Source organism: Labeo rohita, chromosome 21 (assembly GCF_022985175.1).
Source record: "Labeo rohita strain BAU-BD-2019 chromosome 21, IGBB_LRoh.1.0, whole genome shotgun sequence".
NCBI classification, from domain to species: domain Eukaryota; kingdom Metazoa; phylum Chordata; class Actinopteri; order Cypriniformes; family Cyprinidae; genus Labeo; species Labeo rohita.
Window position 1 is genome coordinate 27104360 of NC_066889.1, and position 22643 is coordinate 27127002.

Here is a 22643-nt window from a genome sequence, read left to right on the forward strand (position 1 = left end):
GAGAACGTCAAAAGATTTTACAGTACCATTTCCATGGAAACGCAGTGTCCGATTTCAAAATGCTATAGGATTGCATAGGATGATTCTTGGGCTTCTAAGCTTTCAAATGATATATAATTTATGATGATTACTAAAATATTTGATAGAGAAAAAGGACAACGAAAAAAGAGCGCCAAGCGTCCCACAGGTGGGATGGTGACAGTTAAAGGGTTAATGGAACATGATCTGATTTTTGACATAAAAGAAATAACAATGTATGGTTGGCTATTGTTACAAATATACCTGTGTAACTTATGACTTTTTTTGTGGTCCAGGGTCACAAATAAGGAATATGTTTAACATTAGTCAAATAGATTTGTTCTATGACCTAAACTCTGCAGAATTATACCTCAGATATGACTGTGTAATTAAATAAATCAAATTGCTATTCTAAAAACCCATTGGATTTTCGCTCATAAATGGTAATCTTCTTACAGGTTTTGGGAACAGGCCTGTTCACTTAGCAAATAAAAATAAAATTTGCACCATGCAAAGGGTCTAAACCTATGGCAGTGAAGTTATGTGCTCTTGTATTGTTTAAAGCTGACTGATGATATGCGGTGAATCAGTATGCTTTAAATCTCAGATTTCCATTCATTTTTTAAAATGTGACCCTGGACCACAAAACCAGTCATTTTTCCATTACAACTATTTGAAAACTGGAATCTGAGGGTGTGAAAATCAAAATATTGAGAAAATCGCCTTTCAAGTTGTTGAAATGAAGTTCTTAGCAATGCATATTACTAATCAAAAATTGAGTTTTGATATATTTATGGTAGGGAATTTACAAATTATTTTAATTGAACATGATCTGATTTTTGGCATAAAAGAAATAACAATGTATTGTTGGCTATACAAATATACCCGTGCAACTTATGACTTTTTTTGTGGTCCAGGGTCACAAATAAGGAATATGTTTAACATTAGTCAAATAGATTTTCATTTGTTCTATGACCTCCGCAGAATTATACCTCAAATATGACTGTGTGTAATTAAATAAATCAAATTGCTATTCTAAAAACCCATTGGATTTTCGCTCATAAATGGTAATCTTCTTACAGGTTTTGGGAACGGGCCTGTTCACTTAGCAAAATGTCTAAAATCATTTGCACACATAAAATTTGCACCATGCAAAGGTTTAAACCTATGGCAGTGAAGTTATGTGCTCTTGTATTGTTTAAAGCTGACTGATGATATGTGGTGAATCAGTATGCTTTAAATGTAAAACAGATGTCTAACTTGTGCCCAATATTCTGGGGTGTTAAAGCAAAGCATCTGGAAATGTGGTTTGAAAGTTAAAGATACATGAGTTTTATTTACTTTGTCTTTATTAAATTGGATTTAGATTTTCAAATTGATGCACTGACAATTTTATTCAAAATGATGTCGACGTTATAAAGTAGAAACAGCTGGAGAACTGTGTTAAATATGTCTTTTATATTAATTCTGGCCAAGCCCTGACCTGTTAATCATCACCTTAACCTGTTTTTACTTGTCTCCACCAGCGGCAGCTGTAAGACCTGACCTCTGTTGCAAATGAAATAACACTCCCGCGGGGCAAGTTTTACCCATACTTTATTTTGGCCTCCTTACAGTATTACTGAAATTTGATTACTCCGGGTATTCATCATAGAAAAGCATGTTCAGTTTTGTTTTTGGGGTACTGCAGGGTCTTATTCCCTTTATTGGCAGCATGATCCTCATGTAAATATTTCAAAAACATACTTTCTGTAATTCAAGACCAGCTCAAGGAGAGATAGATTGATTATGATTAGTAAAACTCACTGTGAAAAGAGTCTTTTTTAATTTTTAAAGTTAGAAAGAACCAGTCTCTCTGTTGGTTCCTTGGTAAAACATTTTCCCGTACCTCTTTTATGATCAATGAAAGCTCCAAAGGTACCTTTCATCGTTACAATAGCACACCTGCAGCGTAGTATAACAGGTGTGGCCACTGTGCTCAGCCTCAAGACACATCTGAACATGTTTACCAATGACATCATGTCTCTGAGGTCATTTCCTGATATCTAACTTACAGAAACAAACAAATAACAGATAAAAACAACTTGCGGAACTCCTTTGTACATGATGTTCTTCAGCTCTAGCACACATACCACTTTGACATGCATGAAATGCTCATAATAGATTTTTGCAGTAGTATGTAACTCGCATAAAACCTTGGAGTTTTTAGTGGTGTACTCATCAAATGAATACCATTGTGTAATGCATGCAAGTAGTTGCAAGTGTTTTTTTCTTTTTTTATGTGCATTTTACCATTTGGACCATCTTGATATGAAGTTCCAAGAAAAGTGATTGTGTTTTGACAGCTTAGGCATGTTATATTTTCCTGTAATTGCAGCTTATGAGAGTTTATGTGAAGCAAATGCTGAAATAATCATAAAATTAAATAGGATTTCTATTTTATTTATTTATTTATTGAAAACTCATACATAATGCAGGATCAAATCTTTACGTTTTATTGCACTGAATATAGGAATAGTTTGCCCAAAAATGATAATTTGCTAAAACTGTTGTCACCCTCAGGCCATCCAAGATGTACATGAGTTTGTTTCTTCATCAGAACAGATTTGGAGAAATGTAGCATTATACACTTGCTCACCAATGGATCCTTTGCATTGAATGGGTGCCGTCAAAATGAGTCCAAACAGCTGATAAAAACATCACAATAATCCGAGCAATCCACACCACTCAAGTCCATCAATGAACATCTTTTGAAGTGAAAAGATGTGCGTTTGAAAGAAACAAATTTATCGTTTATAAGTTTTTATGCAAGTACAAATGCAAGTTCATAATCCATAATATTGATTTCTCCACTGAAGGAGTCGTTTTGTCTGAATAAGGAAACAAATATGCACAGATCAAGCACTGTTTACAGGGGAAAACAGTCCAAAACAGTTCTAAACAAATATGTTGTTAATTTGATGTGAAAGACAACAGGAGATGGATTTTTTTCACTGGAGGAAGAAATATTATTATGGAGTTATGTTTTGGCCAGAAGCAACGGTTTAGAGTCAAAATGCTTTATTGATTGATTTGTTTGTTACAAACACGCAGCTTTTCACTTCACAATACTTTATTTGATGGACTGGAGTGGTGTGGATTACTTGTGCATGATTGTGATGTTGTTTGGACTCTCATTCTGACGGCACCCATTCGCTGAAGAGGATCTAATGGTGAGCAAATGACGTAATGCTACATTTCTCCAAATCTGATGAAGAAGCTATATCATCATTCAAATATTTCTTTAAAAAATAATATTCAAACTATTCAAATAAAAGCCCAAAGGTGTTCTCTACTCAAATAAAATGACAGTACATGAACACTTAGCTGTCATTTGGAAGACAGAGAGGTTTGAATTGCCACAAACAACAGTGTTAGTACACACGGAGGCCGTCAGAGGGCGCTAAACACACGTGTAGAATGCTAATTTATTCCAGTTTTGATCTCTGAGAAGATTTAATAATTGCAGAATGAAGCATCCAACATGACAAAGCACACTGTAGTTTAAAAAACAAAAGTAATGCACGCACAGGCTTTAATTTTCAAATCCGGACTGACCTGTAAATGTCTGGGTGGTCTCTTTACAGTGTCTAATTTTAATAGAAACAAGTTTATAATTGTTTAAAGTGCAGAATTAAATTCGGGTTTGATGTTTAATTTGATTAAAATGTTTATGAGTGTAGATAATAAACAGTGGCGCTGCAGCAGACAGCTTGTTTTCCTGTATTTATGTAACGCGCACACAAACACATGAGCGCCGCGTTTGCATGCTGAGAGGTGCTGAGAGTTTGCCAGTAAAATAGCATCGGTGTTCAAAGCTTCTTAGGAACAGTATTGCATTTCAGTGCAACAATAAACAGTACAACAAACAAATACACACTTAGCCATAATAAACAAATCTCATGTGTACATACATGTGAGTCAGCAGAGTTATAAGTGTTTAAGGCTGCGTTTATTTAACTAAAAACACAGTAAAAACAGTAATATTGTGAAATATTATTACGATTCTAAATAACTGCTTTCTATTTGAATATTTTTTAAAATGCAATTTATTAATGTGATGCAAAGCTGAATTTTCAGCATCATTACTGCAGTCTTCAGAAATCATTCAATGTTGAAAACAGTTCTACTCCCTATGTTTTAATTTGAATTGTATGTATATTACAAAAAAAATACGTTTGAAAATGTATTTAAAATAAAAAGTTATTTTAAAATTTAATAATGTTTCACAATATTACTCTTTTTACTTTATTTGATGAGCATAAGAGACTTCTTTTAAAAACATTAAAAGTCCCAAACTCTTGACTGGTAGTTTAAAATGTGAAAAACGATCAGCACATGTGGTTTTGTGGCCTTTACCCCAATTTCACTTTGCATGTAAACACCCTTACTGGTTTATTCAATGTGTGCATGCATTGTGAGCATGACTGTTTATATTCTGACATCAAAACAAGAGAAAACAAGATCAATCCACTTTTAATAGTTTGCTGTTTTCAGTTTATTGAACAAGCCGATTTTTTTAGCTGTTGTAAACACACGATGATAAGCCAATAGTGGCCGACCACTCGGTTAAGACCTAGTTTCGCAGTTCATGTGATCACGGTGTGCTCAAACAGTTCAGTATGTCCTTACTCAACAAAATCCCCAATCCATCCAAAACCCACTAAGTAAATGAACTTTATGATGAAATCGCTGCACTTCCTTTTTGGCCTGAAATTGCTTCAGAGTACTAGCTTCTAGTGCATCAATATTTAAACAAGATATCAGAACTTAATTTTGCATCAAAAACATAATGCAATATCGGGATGGATACAGATGTTTTGCAGCGTAATAATCAGGTTGAAGCAGGTGTGACACTATAACCCACTAAAGGCCGTCAGCGCAGTGGGTTTGCTCTGTTATCCAGGGAGTCTATTTCTGTTTTCTGGCCTTTCATGCACACTATCCTTTTATAGCGCGGTCTGTTGAAGGGCAACAGCAGTCATGTGGCTATAGCAGTATGAGAGAGAGATATGTTTTATTAATAGTCTCAAGTGCAGTGAATTTCCATTAAAGCCAGTAATGCTAGAGTGTGTGAGCATCTAGATGGAAGCACATCAATTTTAGAGTGTGTGTGTGTTCATAATTAGATGAGCATGAGGGTGATGTAGTTATGGATGTCTTGATATGTCAATGTGCATTAACACAAATAAGAACTAGAATGGAGAAGAGTCACTAAATAATGACAGAAGTTTCATTTTGGAGTGAACTGCTCCTTTAAAAATGTTAGTGTTGCGTTGACAGTGCACTTACTACAGGGACGGTTTCCTTGGATCTCAAGAACACAGTGGTGATTAGGTAACTGAGCAACATTTCAGTTCATGAATCACACTTTAGCAGGGTTAGACGTAAAGAGCTTTGGGACACAAGGAAGGATTGTTAACCTCTGATATACCACCAGGCCTATGATATGATAGATCGGTTTCCACAAAAATATGAAGTAATGATGCTGAAAATCAGCTTTGCATCACAAAAATAAATTACATTTTAAAATAGATTCAAATAGTAAACAGTTATTTTAAATTGCAATAATTTTTCACAATATTACTGATTTTACTGTATTTTTATACCAAAGAAATGCAGGCCTAGCGAGCATACGTCTTGATGAGACGCCTGCATGAGAGTTAGATAGAGAGGTCAGAGGTCAAACACTGCAATACAAACCCTGCAACCTCGGCATAGATCTAAAATGTCATACTTTGTCATATGATACATAAACTCCCCTCTGGCTGTGTGTCAGTGTCCCTCTCTGGTGTCAATTGGTTGTAAATTTTGTTGGTTATAGAAACCCACAGGAATAAAGTGCAGCCTGCGGGGTGTAAATGAGATATCTATTAAAAGCAATAGCATTGAACTCTTTTTCAGCTTGACACACACACTTTAACGCCTTTAAAATAAACACATGCTAAACTGCCTGCGGAGTAGAAACAACACAATAATGCGAACTAATTCAAACTCATCCCAATATATAATACCAAGGTATTTATATTTGCATTGATGCATTTGAAGCAACTTACATTGCATTCCAGGTATATATTTTATCAGTTTATGCATGGTTATTCCTGTTGAGAAAATGCTTAAACTAGCCCAAAGTAAGTTTGTAGGTCTTCCCTGTTTGGTTAGATAGTCTCTTAGCCTTTAAAACCAACAAAACAGACAAGCCTCAGCAGTGAAAACAAACTAATTGTAGCCACTTTAGGCTGTTTTAGACATTTTCTTTTATAGGGATAAACTAGGCCACTGAAAGCCAAACTTCTTTTAGACTAAAGTCAGGAGTTCTTTCTCTCTGAGGAAGGCTGGGATATTCAGAGATGACCTGTTTTCTGTCTCTGTCTGGGGCCGTTATCATGACTCTGTTGATGAATTACTGAATTAGTGTATTTACTGTTGCATGACAATTTAGATATTTTCTGTTCACTAAAGAATCCTGAGAAAAATTTCCAGCAACACAGTTATGAAGCAACACAGCTGTCTTTGTCACTGATAATAATCAGAAATGTTTCTTGAGGAGCAATTCAACATATTAGAATGATTTCTGAAGACTGGAGTAATGATGCTGAAAATTCAACTTTGCATCACAGAAATAAATTGCGTTTTACAATATATTCAAATAGAAAGCAGTTGTTTTAAATGGTAATAATATTTCACAATTTGACTGTTTTTACTATATTTTTGGTGAGGATTAGAGACTTATTTTAACATTACAAAACTTACTAACCTCAAACTGACTAGTTTAGACATTTACAAATTCCAGAATGCACTGCATGTGGTTTGACTGGCGTATATTTGTCTAAACTAACGTGGTTTTCATTTTTAGGCTCTTTATCTCTCTCTTTTGTTTGAGTTTGCTCATTTTCTGACCTTAAATTACTCTTGTTGTGGTAAAATTAATCATTTACAGTCCTGTGGGCTCAGGCAAACTCATGACGCCACATATGCAAAAGCTCTAGATCTGTTTATATGTCGCACATACACAGATATTCTCTTTGAAAAAAGAATACAATGATGTCATCAAAAAGAATATGAAATCTTCTATTACATTTAGAATGTTCCATCAAATGTCTCATTATTTCTTTGAACGCATAAATGTTTCACAATCCCATCAGAGGCCAAAGTCACTGCCTGTTTGGGGAGTAAAACAGCAAATAGTGCTGCAGTGGATTAAAGCTAAAATAAGCACCGCAATATAACGCTGTCTTTTCATTAGGGCAGCAGAGTCAGATTTCTGATTACGGTAGTTTATCATATTGTTCACACGTCAAGGACACCAAAAATCATTCCTTTTAAGCCAAGCTGTATTGGCCAAGAAAGTCAAATTGATTATAGTTAGTATTGACAATTGTGTACAAACTATACAGACTTGCTCAGTCAAAAAGAGCTTCTGTAAGCAGTTTAACCTGTGCTTTTCTTATCGAAAAGTTTCAAAATGTCAATTTTTGTTAATGATCTCATGATCTTTACTTGTTTGAAGAGGCACAAAAATTCATTAAAAAAAAATTACAGTGAGGCACATGTGCACAGGACAATGACTCATTATCAATATAATAATTTATTTTTATTGAATTAAGTAATTTGCTGAGTGACATTTACTGATTGACAGATAAACATACGTTTAAAGGTCAGAAACAGTATTACACCTGAATTTCACATAAAAACAAAAACAAATGAAGCCATAAGACAAATACACTTGTTTAGTTTAAAAGTGTAAGCAGCAAAGGTTATTCATTTTAAGGCAATCGTTGTGAAACAATAAAAAATGTATTCACATTTTTTGTATAATTCATTGCTATCTAAACTGTAAATACTTAATTAGAGTCTGCCACATGCAGTTGACAGTGATGGCAAACAAAGCTACAGTGATGTCGTCGGCAGAAATGCTCATGTCATTGTCACTGATGTTAAATGATGTAATAGACTTAAAGCAACAGCAGCTTTTAAACTAAGGAAAGGCTGTATGCAGACAGGCCAAGCTGGGATTTGGGACGTTTAAGCTGATTTTATGTCAGCTTTTAACAGATTAGAGTAAGAGCTGGATGCCAAACTGCTACGTAGAAAATTTAGTTTTTGGCTGGTGGTTTTGCATTGCTCAAGCAGTTCACACAGCATTCATTATTGGAAAATCATATCACAGGCTTGAAAGATACTCTATGCAAGTACGTGAACGCTAAAGTTTCTAGCAATTCAAAGTATGATGTGTTCTGAAATGTGCCAGTCATTTTAAAAGCAGTTTAACTAGGTGTTGTATTTGCAGTTTCACCACAAGGGGCGCTATAATGCGTTAGCATAAATTGACTTCTCCAGTCAGTTTTCTGTTTTAGATCAACATGTGCATAGCTAGCAGCCTGAATAATAAATAATTCAATTAAAATCACATTTTAAGGAAACTGACTTCCCCTGAGAGCTGAGGTTTCTAATGCAATCATGCGTGCATGTACAGCGGGATTGAATATTTGCATTCATGTCTGCATTTGTGCACTTGCATAGAGTATGTTTCTAAATCATGAAACGATCAGTGTGATTCTTGCAACATTTTAGATTAAAATAATAGTTCACACACAAAACATTTTGCGATATGCTTTAAAAGAGATGTATTCAACCTCTGGAAGCATTAGGATTTTCCCTTATACATAAAAGACAAGACTTTGATTTTTTCAATTTTGGTACATCGCTGTTACAGGATTATAGTTTTAAGGGCAGACATTTTTAACTGGATATAATCAACACATTTATTGCCGTAAAAAAGTGCATATTTGTAATATTATAATCTTATTGCTATAGTAACAGTTCCACAGCCTCATGCTTTAATGGAATAATTCGGTAATAATTAATAATATTAGAATATAATCATACACATTGGATTTCAATAATGCACTATGGATTATTATTGCTGTAAAGAGTTGGAAGAAGATAGTAGGGCTGCACGATTTGGGGAATTTGCACAAGCTTAAAATGTGATTAAAAATTGAGGTTTGATGTGCTTGTTAGTGCTGCAATATATTGATTATACACTAGCAGTCAAAAGTTTTTGAACAGTAAGATTTTTTAATGCTTTTTAAAGAAGTCCCTTCTGCTCACCAAGCCTGCATTTGTTTGATCCAAAATACAGCAAAATAATATTGTGAAATATTTGTACTATTTAAAAATAACTGCTTTCTATTTGAATATATTTTAAAATGTAATTTTATTCTTGTGATCAAAGCAAAGTTTTCAGCATCATTACTCCAGTCTTCAGTTTCACACGATTCTTCAGAAATCACTCTAATATGCTGATTTGCTGTTTAAGAAACATTTATTATTATTATTATCAATATTTAATACAGCTGAGTACATTTTTCAGGTTTCTTTGATAAATAGAAAGATCCAAAGATCAGCATTTATCTGAAATAAAAAACTTTTGTAACATTATGCACTATACCATTCAAAAGCTTAAAGTCAGTATTTTTTTACATTTAAAAAAAAAAAAAATATATATATATATATAGAAATTAATACTTTTATTTAGCAAGGATGCTTTAAATTAAAGACATTTATAATGTTACAAAAGATTTCTATTTCAGATAAACGCTGTTCTTCTGAACTTTCTATTCATCAAAGAAACCTAAAAAAAATCTACTTAGCTTTTTTTTTTTTAAAAACATAATAATAATAAATGTTTTTTGAGCAGCGTATCAGAATATTATAATTATTTCTGAAGGATCATTTGACTGGAGTAATGATGCAAAAAGCTTTTTTTTTTTTTTTTGGCTGTACTTTTGATCAAATAAATGCAGGCTTGGTGAGGAGAAGAGACTTATTTATTAACAATACTAAAAATCTTTTAAAAACTTTTGACTGGTAATGTATATATCACTATAGCTATAAAGTAATAATGATAAAATTATTCGTAATTGTAGTTGCTATTAAATAAAAATCTAAAATGTACTAAAAACACAATATAAATATTACTACTGCAATATTTCATTGTCAAATAAAAAAAAATGGAATATTTAAGAAAAATAATATAATAATAATTAATTCATTTTACATTACAACTGTAAAATTACAACACTAAACTTTATGGCTGTCTTTATTTATTTTCAAACGAACTTTTATTTTGACTGCAAACCGCAGGAACGCTTCTTGTTTGTTAATGAGCGCTTCTCATTACAAAATGGGAAGATGGATGGCGCATGTTGTGTTTCCAAATTGCGGAGAAGATGCAGAGTTTGTGTAAAGCGGAATTTACTGTGAACTGAGCCGCTTTGAGACGCTCTGGATAACTGATATTGGCTTGATATTGCAAACTGGTGTCATATCATATTATTTTAATGTATTATTTTATTTATGAACACACTGGTTTGTAGCGTAAACAGTTTTACTGTTTACTGCACATTGTTATTCTTCACATTATTTTTTCTATAGCAGCTAATGACCCGGAAGTCTTGTTTAAGAATAAGGTGGATATTTATATTTATTTAAACTGTATATAGATTAATCGTGCAGCCCTAGAAGATAGTCACCGTTGAGTTCAACAACATCCCCAGCACTTATCAAGATAGACGTCTTCATCTTGGCTTGTTAAAAAGAGAAAGCGGTTTCCACACTCCTCCCAGCGAGAGATCCTTCCGTCTTCCACCAGGATGAACTTCCACTCCACCTGGCTCTCCACAGGGAGGCTTACAGTGTTGGCCCAGAAGCCGTCCTTGGCTTTCTGTAGTGGAACAAATCTCTCCCAGTTCCCCAGTTCCTGCAGGCTCCCGGTAACAGCCACCAGCTGGCTAGAAGAGTATGTGATGTAATGAATCCTGAAGGTCACGTTAACCGTTTGCGATAAAGGCGGAACGGTCGCTACTCTTTTATTCGCCGGTTCTTCTTCATCGTTGGCTAAACCAGTCTTGGCTTGCCCCTGTTGTGTTTGTTTTTCTTCAGTTGCAGTTGGTGTAAGCCAAGGAAGATCTTTGAACTCTGGTGCACCTACATTTAGCCACTCGTTATTGTCCATAATGGCATCCATGATGCTGATCTCATTCTTTTCAAGTTTTTTCTCCGCATCCTCTTCATCGGTTTTCTTTTTTTCTTGTGAAAGGCTCACCTGTGGTGAAGACCCACCCATGAATGTATTATCAATTTGGAAACCCAAGTAATTCTGGAAGTCAAACCTGCCGCTGTGGTTGACCATCGTTTCCACGGCCGGGCTCAGGTTTACGGCGTCTGTGGTGTAGCTTCCACTTTGAAACCATGGCTGGCCCTTCATTTTCTCCATCGAATCCGTCTTTTTATCACAGCAACAGCAATCAAAGTTATTTGTTCGTGGAAAACGCCAATCATGATGGTCTTCAAACTTCTTGCTCGTGTTCTCCACGTCTTCCACTGTTGACGTCTTGATGTGTTCCTCTAATTGGATCTTACTAGGATTGGATGGGGCTTGGTCTAATGAAGAATTGCTTTGAGTTGTGATGTGATCTTGATGTCTCTGATAAATGATCTCCCGAGCGCTTTCAGTTTCAGACGGTTCGTCTGCTTCTAAACTTACAGATTTGTCAAGATATTCCTCAGTTTCCTTATTAACAGAATTCCCCAACTGGGTCAAACCTACACTCACATCATCCAAAACCTCACATTCACCATCATCGTCATCTTGCTGAATATGTTCCTCACATTCTGTGTTTTCATCAGGATCCATTTCCACGCACTGATCCAAATCAGAATCTGTTTTATCTCCCATTTCAGGTTCCAAGTCTGTTAGAAGCTCATCTGTAATCTCCTCCAAGTCCTTAAGAGTGCTTTCATTCAGGTCTTTCTCTGGCACCTCAGTAGGAAGGAGCATGCTGTCGGTGGATGAGAGGTTAGTGGATTCACTGCACTTCTCCTGCTTTTCATCTCCTACAAGAGAACAAAAATGCATTACGTCACCTGCGCTCTAAGTGATCAAACATTTATATGGGTCTTTTTTATCACTTTACATCTTTTTCATCCTTATTTTGACTCAAAATGTTTTGGTGAATTAATGTTTTCATTGATTTAATGGTTGTTAAACAATATCTGTAAGGAGAAAAACAGTCAGTTCATGGGAAAAGTGCATGCCACTGTTTTTAAATCCAAAAATAGTCAGTGTAATTGCCCTGCAGTTGAAGTAGGTTACTTACTGAGGGACCTTGGTAAGTAATAAATCAACATCAGTAACCAAGCAGCGTAAAACTAGAGAAAAAATAAACTTTAGGACTCATAATAATGTTTATGTGTATGTTTCAGGCTTTTGTCTCTATGAAATGAAATGCTGCATCAGAGCTGCCTTCAACTCTGCACTGTCACGACGCTCGGTTTATCTTGTATTCTTGGCAGCTGAACACGAGAGTCACTGTCACTTTCAGCCAACCCCCAAAACAGCATGCACAAGATCGTGGAATATAATAGCCAGCAAACATTCAGACACGACAAAGCTTCTTTTCTGCCTCTGCAATGTGAAGACCTGGTAAACGGTTAGATGGTTAAAGAGATATTAGAAAGAAAAGACTGATCAGAATTAAGTGTGCAAATACAAAAATGCTGAATTAAAAAAAAAAAAAAAAACTGTTTGCAGTGCTGCAGAAAAGTTTGGGGTCTGTTAAATGTTTAATTTTTTAACCAAGGCTGCATTTATTTGATCAACGATTCAGTAAGAACAGTACTGTGAATTGTTACAGCTGAAAAGAACTGTTTTCTATTTTAATACATTATAAATTGAAAGGGCCCTGGCTCACCACCACCTGGTGGCTTTAGGAAAACAGATTGGACATTGTATGGCTGAGCTACAACACCTTCTATTCCCATGGTGAAACATCGAACTTTGTCAGGCTGCCACGGACACGCCCTTTAACGAATACTTGATATCTACGCAATTTAACATTGCCTAAAAATGTAACATTGCCTAACAATTTAACATTGCCTAACAATTTAACATTGCCTAAATATTACGAGCCAGAGCACCAGTGGTGCGAGAACCCTACTGGAATTGCTCAGTAGTTTCATGCTCGAAAACTACTTTGCATACGCCAAAAGTGGTGAAAATTTAAGAAGTGGGTGTGGCAAAATGGCTCGATAGCGCCACCCATAAAATTTCAACGGAGTGCCCCTCGAGCTAACTCTTACTTGAGGTTTAAACAGATCAACATCAAATTTGGTCAGTGTAATCTAAAGCCCTTTGTGACGTTAAATTGTGAAAATCTTGAATTTTAGTTGAAGGGCGTGTCTGTGGCAGCTTTACAAATTTCGATGTTTCACCATGAAACAGGAAGTTGTTATAACTCTAGCATACAATGTCTGATCTGCCCCAAGCTTCACATGTTTGATAAGAGTCCTGACCTGAAGAGATCTACCTGCCCACATTCATTTATATTTATAGCGCCACCTGCTGGCAATGGCGAAGTGACATGTTTTACGCTGTAACAAACTCCTCCTAGAAATTTAATGACATCAACATTTTATTTGTTCAGTCTAATCTAAAGGCCTTTGTGATGGAAAATTGCAAAAATCTTGAGTTTTCGTTAAAGGCCGTGTCCGTGGCGGCCTGACAAATTTTGATGTTTTGCCATGGCAATAGAAGTTGTCGTAACTCAGCCATACAATGTCTGATCTGCCCCAAACTTCACACATTTAATAAGAGTCCTGGCCTGAATACATCTAAAGGCCAATATTCCGTTATAATCATAGCACCACCTGCTGGCAACAGGAAATGACTTGTTTTACACTAAATCAAACATACCATGTTCAATCCGCACCAAACTTCATATGTTAAAAGACCTGGCATGAAGACATCTACATGCCAATATTCAGTTTTAGGCATAGTGACACCAACTGGCAGCAGGAAGTTTGGCACATATAAATGACTGGCATTGTCCTCCTATATTTACCACTTTAAATGTATATTGCTCACCGTTCGCTGCTTTCCTAAAGCCACTGGGTGAGGGTGAGCCCGGGTGTGAGGGCCCTTTTAACATATTTCTGTGACGCAAAGCTGAATTTTCAGCATCATTACTCCTTCAGTGTCACATGATCCTTCAGAAATCATTTTAATATGCTGTTTTGCTGCTCAAGAAACAGTACATTATGTCACAACATTATTAATGACTTAAATGTCTCTGTTAAACAATTTAATGCGTTCTTGCTGAATAAAAGTATTATTTAAAATAAACTGACCCCAGAATTATTATTTAATATTTTGTGCCTAAGTGTGACTACTGGAACGTTTACGTTATTTATTATTTATTATAAACTGAAGCATGACATCATATCCTGTTTGTTGTCACAGCCAAAAAATATATCAGTAGAGTGAGATCTAGATTTAAGTCTACAATTATAACAAACGTGTCGATAACCGAGATTAATAACACAATCTCCAAAACCCCGCCCTCTACATATCTGTCAGCAAACGCGCAAAGTGATTGACATGCAGAAAACGTTTCTGATTGGCTAAGTTTTCTGACTGGCCAAAAATCGCGGGCCCCTCACCAAAACACATTTTTGCTATCTCTGGTTGTCACGTTGAAACGTGTGGTTTCTCTAGACACCAATATTACATATTATGTATGGTACTGCCAAAAAGTCTCGCATAAACATTCAGTGCTCATACTATGCTTCAACAATTGTCCGGTTTACCTGTTGACTCGTTAGGTCGATCATCATCCCTCTCTTTTTTCCTCCTCCGAGCCGTGCTCCCTTCTTCCGTCACTACCGTCGTTTCGTTGCCGTTATTCTCGTCACCCTTCCCGCGCTGACCTCTAAAAGAGCGGTAAATGAAGAACGCGGCGCACACCGACAGCATGGCAATGATCCCCACGGCGACTACGGCACCGAAGCCACCGATCACATCCAGAAGGGAATGAATATCGCGCCGGTCCAGAGCAATCGGTTTGCTCTTCTTCATGGTCATGCTGTGGGTGAAAAGCCTCAATGTAGATGTAACGGCGCAGGTGACGCGGTGCGGGTGATCACTTCATTCTCAGCGCCGCGGGCGAAATGACCGTTGATGCGGCAGAAGATGAAAAGAAGCCCCGCAATCAGGTGAGCGCGCTGCCAATGGGCCGCGCTCTCTCTCTCTCTCTCTCTCTCTCTCTCTCTCTCTCTCTCTCTCGACCAATCGCTCGCTCGATATTTTTCAGTTTTTAAGTACTTTATTGGTAACACTGTACAATAAGGTGTCATTTGTTAACATTAGTTAATGTATTTACTAACATTAAAGAACAACGAACAATACATTTATTACACTATTCATTAATCTTAATGTTAGTTAATAAAATACAGTCGTTCATTGTTTATTTCTGTTAGTTCACAGTGCATTAACTAAAGTTAAAAAACTTCTGATTTTAACAATGCATTAGTAAATGCTGAAATTAACATTAACTAAGATTAGTAAATGCTGTAGTAGTATTGTTCGTTCTTAGTTCGTTAACTAATGTAGTTAACTAATGAACCTTATTGTAAAGTGTTACCACTTTATTAGTTACAATAATATAATTTTATTAGTACTTTATTATTTTTATGGTGCATGTTCATTTTTATGGTTCATGCTCTTTTTTTTCTCCAATATTTATTTATTTATTCATTCGTTCATTTAAGTATTAATTTGTGCATTCATTCATTCAGCAATTTTGTATATGAAAGCTCTGAACCACAAGGAGATTTTAATTTTCTCCCTTTAATTTTTTAAAAAATGAATTTATATATATATATATATATATATATTTTTTTAATTTGCATTGATTCTTTATATTCATATTTTTTAATTTTGTATTTTTATTTTGCATTTTGTTTATGTTTTTAATTTTTTTTTGCTTGTTTTAAGTGTATTTATTTATTCATAATTCTTTTTTACATTGCAGTTCAGGGCTTCTGTAGTGTTACAAGCAATATTGCACATTGCACATTACCTTGCACCTAAAAAATGCAACAAATTTAAAAAGAATATATTTATATTTATTTATAAACTGCATTTTCCCTTTAATGGCGTACACAATAGAAATATTTTTTATTTAACTCTGCTGACAATTTTAGTAGTTTTGTCCCAAAAATAACAGCTAGGTCAGAGACACACTGCAGCTCTTTTACTCAGTCACAGTCAGTTTTGCTGATACGGTGGGTCTTTTGCTCAGAATGGGACTATGTTATTTCAGTTACTGATTAAACATGCACTCACTTTAGATTTAAATAAAGCAGCACAGATATATCTGATAACCTAATTGATCAGACAGTAGTTTGCTGTGGATGTTTTGATTTTGGTTGTACAAGAGACACATACACAATATTTTTATGAACCCATGTGACTGCTTGAGTAAAAGACATTAATATTATTGTCATGTCAAATACCAAGATTAGATTTGAGCTCAAACATCCATAATGGTCATCATTTGATCTTTGCACCCTCTGATAAAACGGTTACATTTCCTGCAACAGTTTTTCCTTTATCCATGAATTGATCTGCTGACTAGTGTCAGTGAGGCCAATCAAAAAGCACTGTCAATTATCAGGGGAGTTTAGAAGATTAAGATTTTCGTTTAAAGCAAGTTTGGTTCAGTTGCTTAGCTTCTTCCACATCTGCAAGTGCAAAGGTGTTGTTTTGGTACAAGAGATCATCTGCTGCCGCCTGCTGGCAAATCATGCTAAATGCAATTTTTTATTTAAATAACTGCTTCTTTATTTATTTATTAGGTCTATTGAAGCATGCTAGCAAAAAAAAAAATCTAGGAACGTGCTAAAACATGTTAGCAACTTGTTAAAACAAATAGGAACGTGCTAAATCATGTTAGCAACTTGCTAAAACATACCAGCAGCGTGTTAAAAATGCTAGCCAAATGTTAAATCATGTTAGAAACATTCTAACAGCATGCTAAATTTACTAAACTAGATTTGACTAAAACTGACTAATTTACCATTGACTAAAAATACAGGAACTCCCAGCAATCAGCAGTCCTAACCTCCTGAGACCCAGGGAAAAAAGTAGTAAAAAAATAGTCATTATATTGTTTACAGCATTAAAAAAAAAAAAAAAAAAAAAAAAAAATAAAAAGACATCAATGAACATGCATAGGCAAAAACAAGTTTTACATGTTTTTTTTTAAATCACCAATACATTTTCAGGATTTTTTATTTATTATTATTTTTTTTTTACCAAACTTTGTATAAAAATGAGTCTCAACTGTAACAGAATAATTTTACATACAATTTTTCTTTATGCAAAATGTGTGTAAAATGGCCATGATTGTTTTGTTTTTTTCTTATGATATACAATGTATCTATAAACTAAATCTAATTTGCATATTAATGTTAATTTGCTAATATGAAATCTAATTTGCATATTTTGGGGCAACATGTAATGAAAAAGAAGTGTAATAATGGGAGTAATAATTGACAAGATTTTCATAATAATATATAATATTTCATAAGAATATTGTAACATAATTTCTTTCCCTATTGATTTATTTGTGTCTCCCAAAATGTGTAATAAACATGGTTTTCGTCCCGGTGTCCTCATATGAGGGCATGTGTGAAATCAACGTCCTGTTTCGTAGTCATATTTTGATTTGAAACCCCATAACATGTTGATTTTTAACACACATAGTCAGATTTAAATGACAATTACAAAATATGATCATATTTCCATAAAAGTGCCACTAAATTAATATTAGATAGTTTCGATGACCAAGGAGATGGAGTAGTCATGGTGAAATGTCCAAACATTTAGTATCTCTGAAAAGGCCTGAATGTGCTCTGTACAGGACATCCAGACTGTGAAAAAAATAGTCTCAGAGGAATTCACTAAAATATAATGCCCTCATACGAGGATGCAGGGTCTCAGGAGGTTAAAACACTTTTAAACACTTTTTGTGTTGTCATATAAGTCTCATGCTGTCTAAATAGTCTAATATGTTACCTGAAACCTTCAAAATTCAAGCTTTTAAATGTTATTTTAAACTTTGACATAAACCAGTATCTAAGTTTGTCATCAGATGTTTTCTGTCTAGTTAAATTATGCTGTAAATATCAGCATTATAAAGGCTATTGTTGACCTTGCTCTTGAAAATCAAAAACATATCACTCAGCTAGTAACTTAATTACTATTATGTTAGTTTAGCTCTTTTCAAATGACTGAAATCCTTTGACTAATGTATAGTAGATAATAATGTCTTCTGACTGCATGCATTTTGCAGTTTAAAAAAAAAAAATAAACAGAAAAGGTCATTGTTATACTTTTAATTCATAAAACTGTACATATTTGTTTATAATTAATCAGATTTTGTACATCTTTTTAAATACATCACAACATGTCAAATATAGTAGAGAAAAAACGTAAGCTCTATATTCTGTACAGTGTGTCTCATTGTTGAATCTGAAGAGCTGCTGGATTCAGTGCAGCAGGATGAAGGACAGCAGAGAAAAGCAGAGGAACAGGAAGCTCTGAGTGACGCTCTGAGCACCGCTAGCACCCTTGGTGGTGCCCTGGGTGGAGCTCTTAGTAGTGGCGGCCTGGGTGGTGGTGCTTTGGGTGGTGCTCTGGGTGACATCAGTATTACCATTACACAGGTTCCCTTCACAGCATGTGAAGTTTGAAACAATCGGATTAAATGTTGTGGAATCACAAAGAGATTTGGAGACACAGCCTTTGTAAACCAGTAAATGGCCATTAAAAGTCCCTGATGAGAACAAAGAAAACAGAAGTGGATTCATGAATCAAAGCTGAGGTGATATTAAATGTACTATCTAAGCTGGAAATTAGAACACTCTTAAAAATAAAGGTGCTTTAAAAGGCTCTTAACAGCAATGCCATAGAAGAACCATTTTTGGTTCCACAAAGAACCATTCCTTTCTTACCTTTTTATTATCCCAAGAACCTTCTTTCGTCACAAAGAAACGTTTGTGAAAGGAAAGGTTCTTCAGATAGAACCATTTAAATAAAAAAGTTTAGTCTATGGCATCATGAAGCACCTTTATTTTTAAAAGAGTGTATGCAAACTTTATCAAAAGCTCAAATATTGAAGGGATACAAATAATGCTTTTAATCCAGTTTCTTACCTGATTGTGTAAAACAGCGGTCTTCAGTCCCTGAACAGCTCAAAGTCTTTGAGCAGTTCTGTCCATCACAATAGTAACACATCTTTCCATTGGCAGTGTTGTTCTTGGGATCTATAGGTGGAAAAAATAGATGCGCTTTGTTTACATGGTCCTGGTTTTATTGTGCACACCAAACAAGTGCTCATTGTATCAAAAAAAAAACCATTTGTCCTCATAATCTTTCATAAAATTGCTCTGCCTGTCAAAGAAACGTTTTTTTGGTTGATTAACTTATGCTGTTGGGTGTGAAGTACAATACCTGGAGCATCTTGGGCATTACACAGGTCTGTGGTACAGCAGTACAAAGAGGCTTTTATACTGCCGAGGTGGACGGACCCGGTTGGGCAGCCATTGGAAATAAAACAACCTTTAGCTACTGTTCTGTTGTCACCTAGAAAACACAAATCATACAGGAAAGAACAGTTCAGCTACACATAGTTTTGATGAAAAATAAATTCTAAATTTGATAAAGTAGAAAGTTTCCGTAATGTATCAAAGAAAACTTGTATTATTAATTAAAAAAAAATGAAATGACAAATTATAGATTAATTATTTGAGAGAAAACAAAAATATTAACCTATAGAACATTCTAACACAATTCTATTCATTTATAGATTCTGTAAAAGTTCTAGAAATTATAATAGTATATTTCTATCCATCATACTGGACTTACCGCTATATACTGTTGCAGCTAAGCAGCTGGATGATTCATTGCTGCATGTGCTCTGTACACAAGAGTCTGAGGTAGTGCCAGGGCACTGATAACAGCTGAGAGAGTGTCCTTTAGAAATTAAAAAGAGAGAGACAGTGAGAAAGAAACATCAATTTTCTGTATTAGCTTTCATCAGCTTCACAAACGAAACTATTTGTCTGTACCTGCAGTGAAAAGAGCGAACAGAAGAAAAACTGAGAGTTGCAGATCCATCTTTGATCAGGAGGTGAATATGAGAACATGCCTGTTTCGGTGCTCATTTTATAGCTTAACAGAAGGGGTGTGACTTTATAAAAAAAATCAGTTTCACAGAAAGACAAAAAGAAGATGATACATACATAATAGTTTATACAGTAAAGGTTTAATGTTATTTGGACCCAAATGCGGTTTATAATATAATTTCCCGCAGATTAAAATGATATCATATATAAGTTTGGAACAACATGGGGGGTAGCAATTTACAGTTTTCTTCTTTTTCTTTTTCTTTTTCTTTTTCTTTTTCTTTTTCTTTCTTTCTTTCTTTCTAAACAATCACTTTAGTCTGGACAAAATCAGGGTTAGGTTTTGATATATTTATGGTCGGAAATTTACAAAATATTTTCACGAGACATGATTTTTACTTAATATCCTAATGATTTTTGGCATTAAAAAAAAGTAGTTTTTGGCTGTTGCTACAAATATGGGTATTTACGACTGGTTTTGTGTTCCAGGGTCACATATATTAAATTAAATGTAAATTTATGTGCCAGTCACACTTTCTTGGTTAAATAAACATTACTTACACTATATAACAAAAATCTATTTTATATTTTTACATTAACAGTGTAATCAATATTCTGTTTATTAAAGCCAGGTATGAATCTCATCAAGTTAGTGTTATTTTAATATACATATTAACTCAAGGCAGTAACAGTTTAAACAATATATTTTATTTGTGAACTTGTGTTCAGTCATTGTTTTTAATAGTTAACTTTTAACTATTTTTTAATTTTTCAGATCATCAGTCTCAGTAAATATTGGTCACAGACAGAGATTTACCAACCTGATTACTCACAGATGTTTTCAGTCCATATTAAGTCTTATTTTGACTTAACAAAGTTATATCTGATCTTGTGAGTTGTTTACTTACTTTTTTTTAAAATGAGCTATTATATCATTTATTTAGACTGATCTATATTGTATGAAGTGCTATATAAATAAAGGTGATCCGTAGGAATATGTGCATAAAATGCCATCTATGTTTGCTACTGTTTACCATGTTACCTTTACTGGGTAACACAGTTGACAGGTAACTTAGTTGACATTTTTAGTGTTTTGGGCCTATACTCAACATGGAAGCCTAGAACTACTGAGTATATGGTATGTTGACAGTCAGTGAATCCACTCTTGACACAGGTTTGCTAGTTTAACCAATATTAGGGGAAAGAGAGAGAACATAACTTAGTGTTTCATCCATGTGTATTTCTAGAGGAAATACCATCATACTGTGCAAATTATGTGGGAATGGAACAAACCATTTCTTTTTGAGGGGGGGTTTTCTAGTGGGTAACTTAGTTGACAATGGTTTTCCGGACACAAACAAGTTATATCACAATAAACACTTATTAGTTTTGAAGCGCACACCCAAATGTCTTGATAACCTAATCTAACTAAAGGCAAAACTATGAAATTAATTCGTATTTGAGGTAATGTTCATGCTTAAATGCAGAGTAGAATGATCAACTTTACAAAATCGGACAACTGAATGCCAGGGTTGTATGTGATATGAACATAATTTTTGAACAAAAGATATGGCTTTTTCAACATATAGTAGTGTGATTGGGAAAAAATATAATTGTGTACTAGAAAATTAAACATTAGGGCTTTATATTGATGAAAATATATTAAAAATATACTTCACGGACATGAGATGTACCCACAATTATAAAATGACCCCTCTGCTGAAAATATGTTTTGGTGTGTTGAAGTATTCAGTCTTGAATTCCACAACCACACCTTTATCTCACTCTCAACTTCAAAATCAGGAGAACTTTGCTAAACGGAGCATTTTCAATCAGCCTTTGAAAAGCAAATAGGCCTATATCAGGGATCCTCAAATCTGCACTTCCCTGCAGAGTTTAGCTCTAACTTTGATCAAACTTACCCACCTGTGATTGTCAATGTTGTTAGTATTCTCCTAGTTGCAATACAGGGCTGCCTACACAAAACCTGCATGGGCACAAAGGTACAGTTGCTCTGGGCCCAAACGGGCTGGCCCACACAGGGTGATTATGGGATTAATATGGGCAGTCCACTAGTGTGGGCTGTTCACAGAGAGTCCCAAAGCTGTAGGCCCCACCTGGGCAAGCCTATATTAGACCTAATATTAGACTGTATACTCATTATATTTTACTTTACCTGTTAGTGATGTCTTAAATAATGTATGTTTAAATTAATTATATGAAACAAGATATGCTAGCCACTGTGTAATTAAATATATTTCAACAACAAATAGAAATGTTATCATTTATATGTTAATTTAAAAACTAAATTATGTGTTTCTGAGTGCTTGGTAATCATCAGATTTCATGAGACCGTTCACACAGTCAGAAGCAGCAAAGCAACCCCAAAACATCTTTGAACCTCCACCATGTTTGACTGTAGGGACTGTGTTCTTTTCTTTGAAGGCCTCATTTCTTTTTCTGTAAACAGTGCCATGACATCCTGTACCAAAAAGCTGTACTTTTGTCTCATCTGTCCACAGTACGTTCTCCCAGAAGGATTGTGGTTTTGT

At 34.8% G+C, this 22643-nt stretch overlaps 2 protein-coding genes across 2 annotated transcripts; both read right to left on the bottom strand.

Annotated features, from left to right (window-relative positions):
- Nucleotides 1–7626: 7626 nt before the first annotated feature.
- On the bottom strand, nucleotides 7627–15117 carry stbd1 (starch binding domain 1). Its single transcript, XM_051093263.1, has 2 exons — nucleotides 14710–15117; nucleotides 7627–11958 (listed from the first exon to the last, which is right to left on the bottom strand). The coding sequence occupies exons 1-2, from the start codon at nucleotides 14981–14983 to the stop codon at nucleotides 10604–10606; spliced, it is 1629 nt and encodes a 542-aa protein (XP_050949220.1). The 5' UTR covers nucleotides 14984–15117; the 3' UTR covers nucleotides 7627–10603.
- Nucleotides 15118–18365: 3248 nt separating this feature from the next.
- On the bottom strand, nucleotides 18366–20268 carry LOC127152910 (urokinase plasminogen activator surface receptor-like). The gene is made up of 5 exons (XM_051093806.1): nucleotides 20035–20268; nucleotides 19832–19939; nucleotides 19418–19549; nucleotides 19120–19230; nucleotides 18366–18740 (listed from the first exon to the last, which is right to left on the bottom strand). The coding sequence occupies exons 1-5, from the start codon at nucleotides 20081–20083 to the stop codon at nucleotides 18454–18456; spliced, it is 687 nt and encodes a 228-aa protein (XP_050949763.1). The 5' UTR covers nucleotides 20084–20268; the 3' UTR covers nucleotides 18366–18453.
- Nucleotides 20269–22643: the final 2375 nt, after the last annotated feature.

Coding starts and splice junctions, on each gene's coding strand:
- stbd1 (XM_051093263.1), bottom strand. CDS start 14,983: ATGACCATGAAGAAGAGCAAACCGATTGCTCTGGACCGGCGCGATATT. Junction 11,959..14,709: donor TCGACCTAACGAGTCAACAG/GTAAACCGGACA, acceptor GTTCTCTTGTAG/GAGATGAAAAGCAGGAGAAG.
- LOC127152910 (XM_051093806.1), bottom strand. CDS start 20,083: ATGGATCTGCAACTCTCAGTTTTTCTTCTGTTCGCTCTTTTCACTGCA. Junction 19,550..19,831: donor AGCTGCAACAGTATATAGCG/GTAAGTCCAGTA, acceptor TGTGTTTTCTAG/GTGACAACAGAACAGTAGCT. Junction 19,231..19,417: donor TAATGCCCAAGATGCTCCAG/GTATTGTACTTC, acceptor TTCCACCTATAG/ATCCCAAGAACAACACTGCC.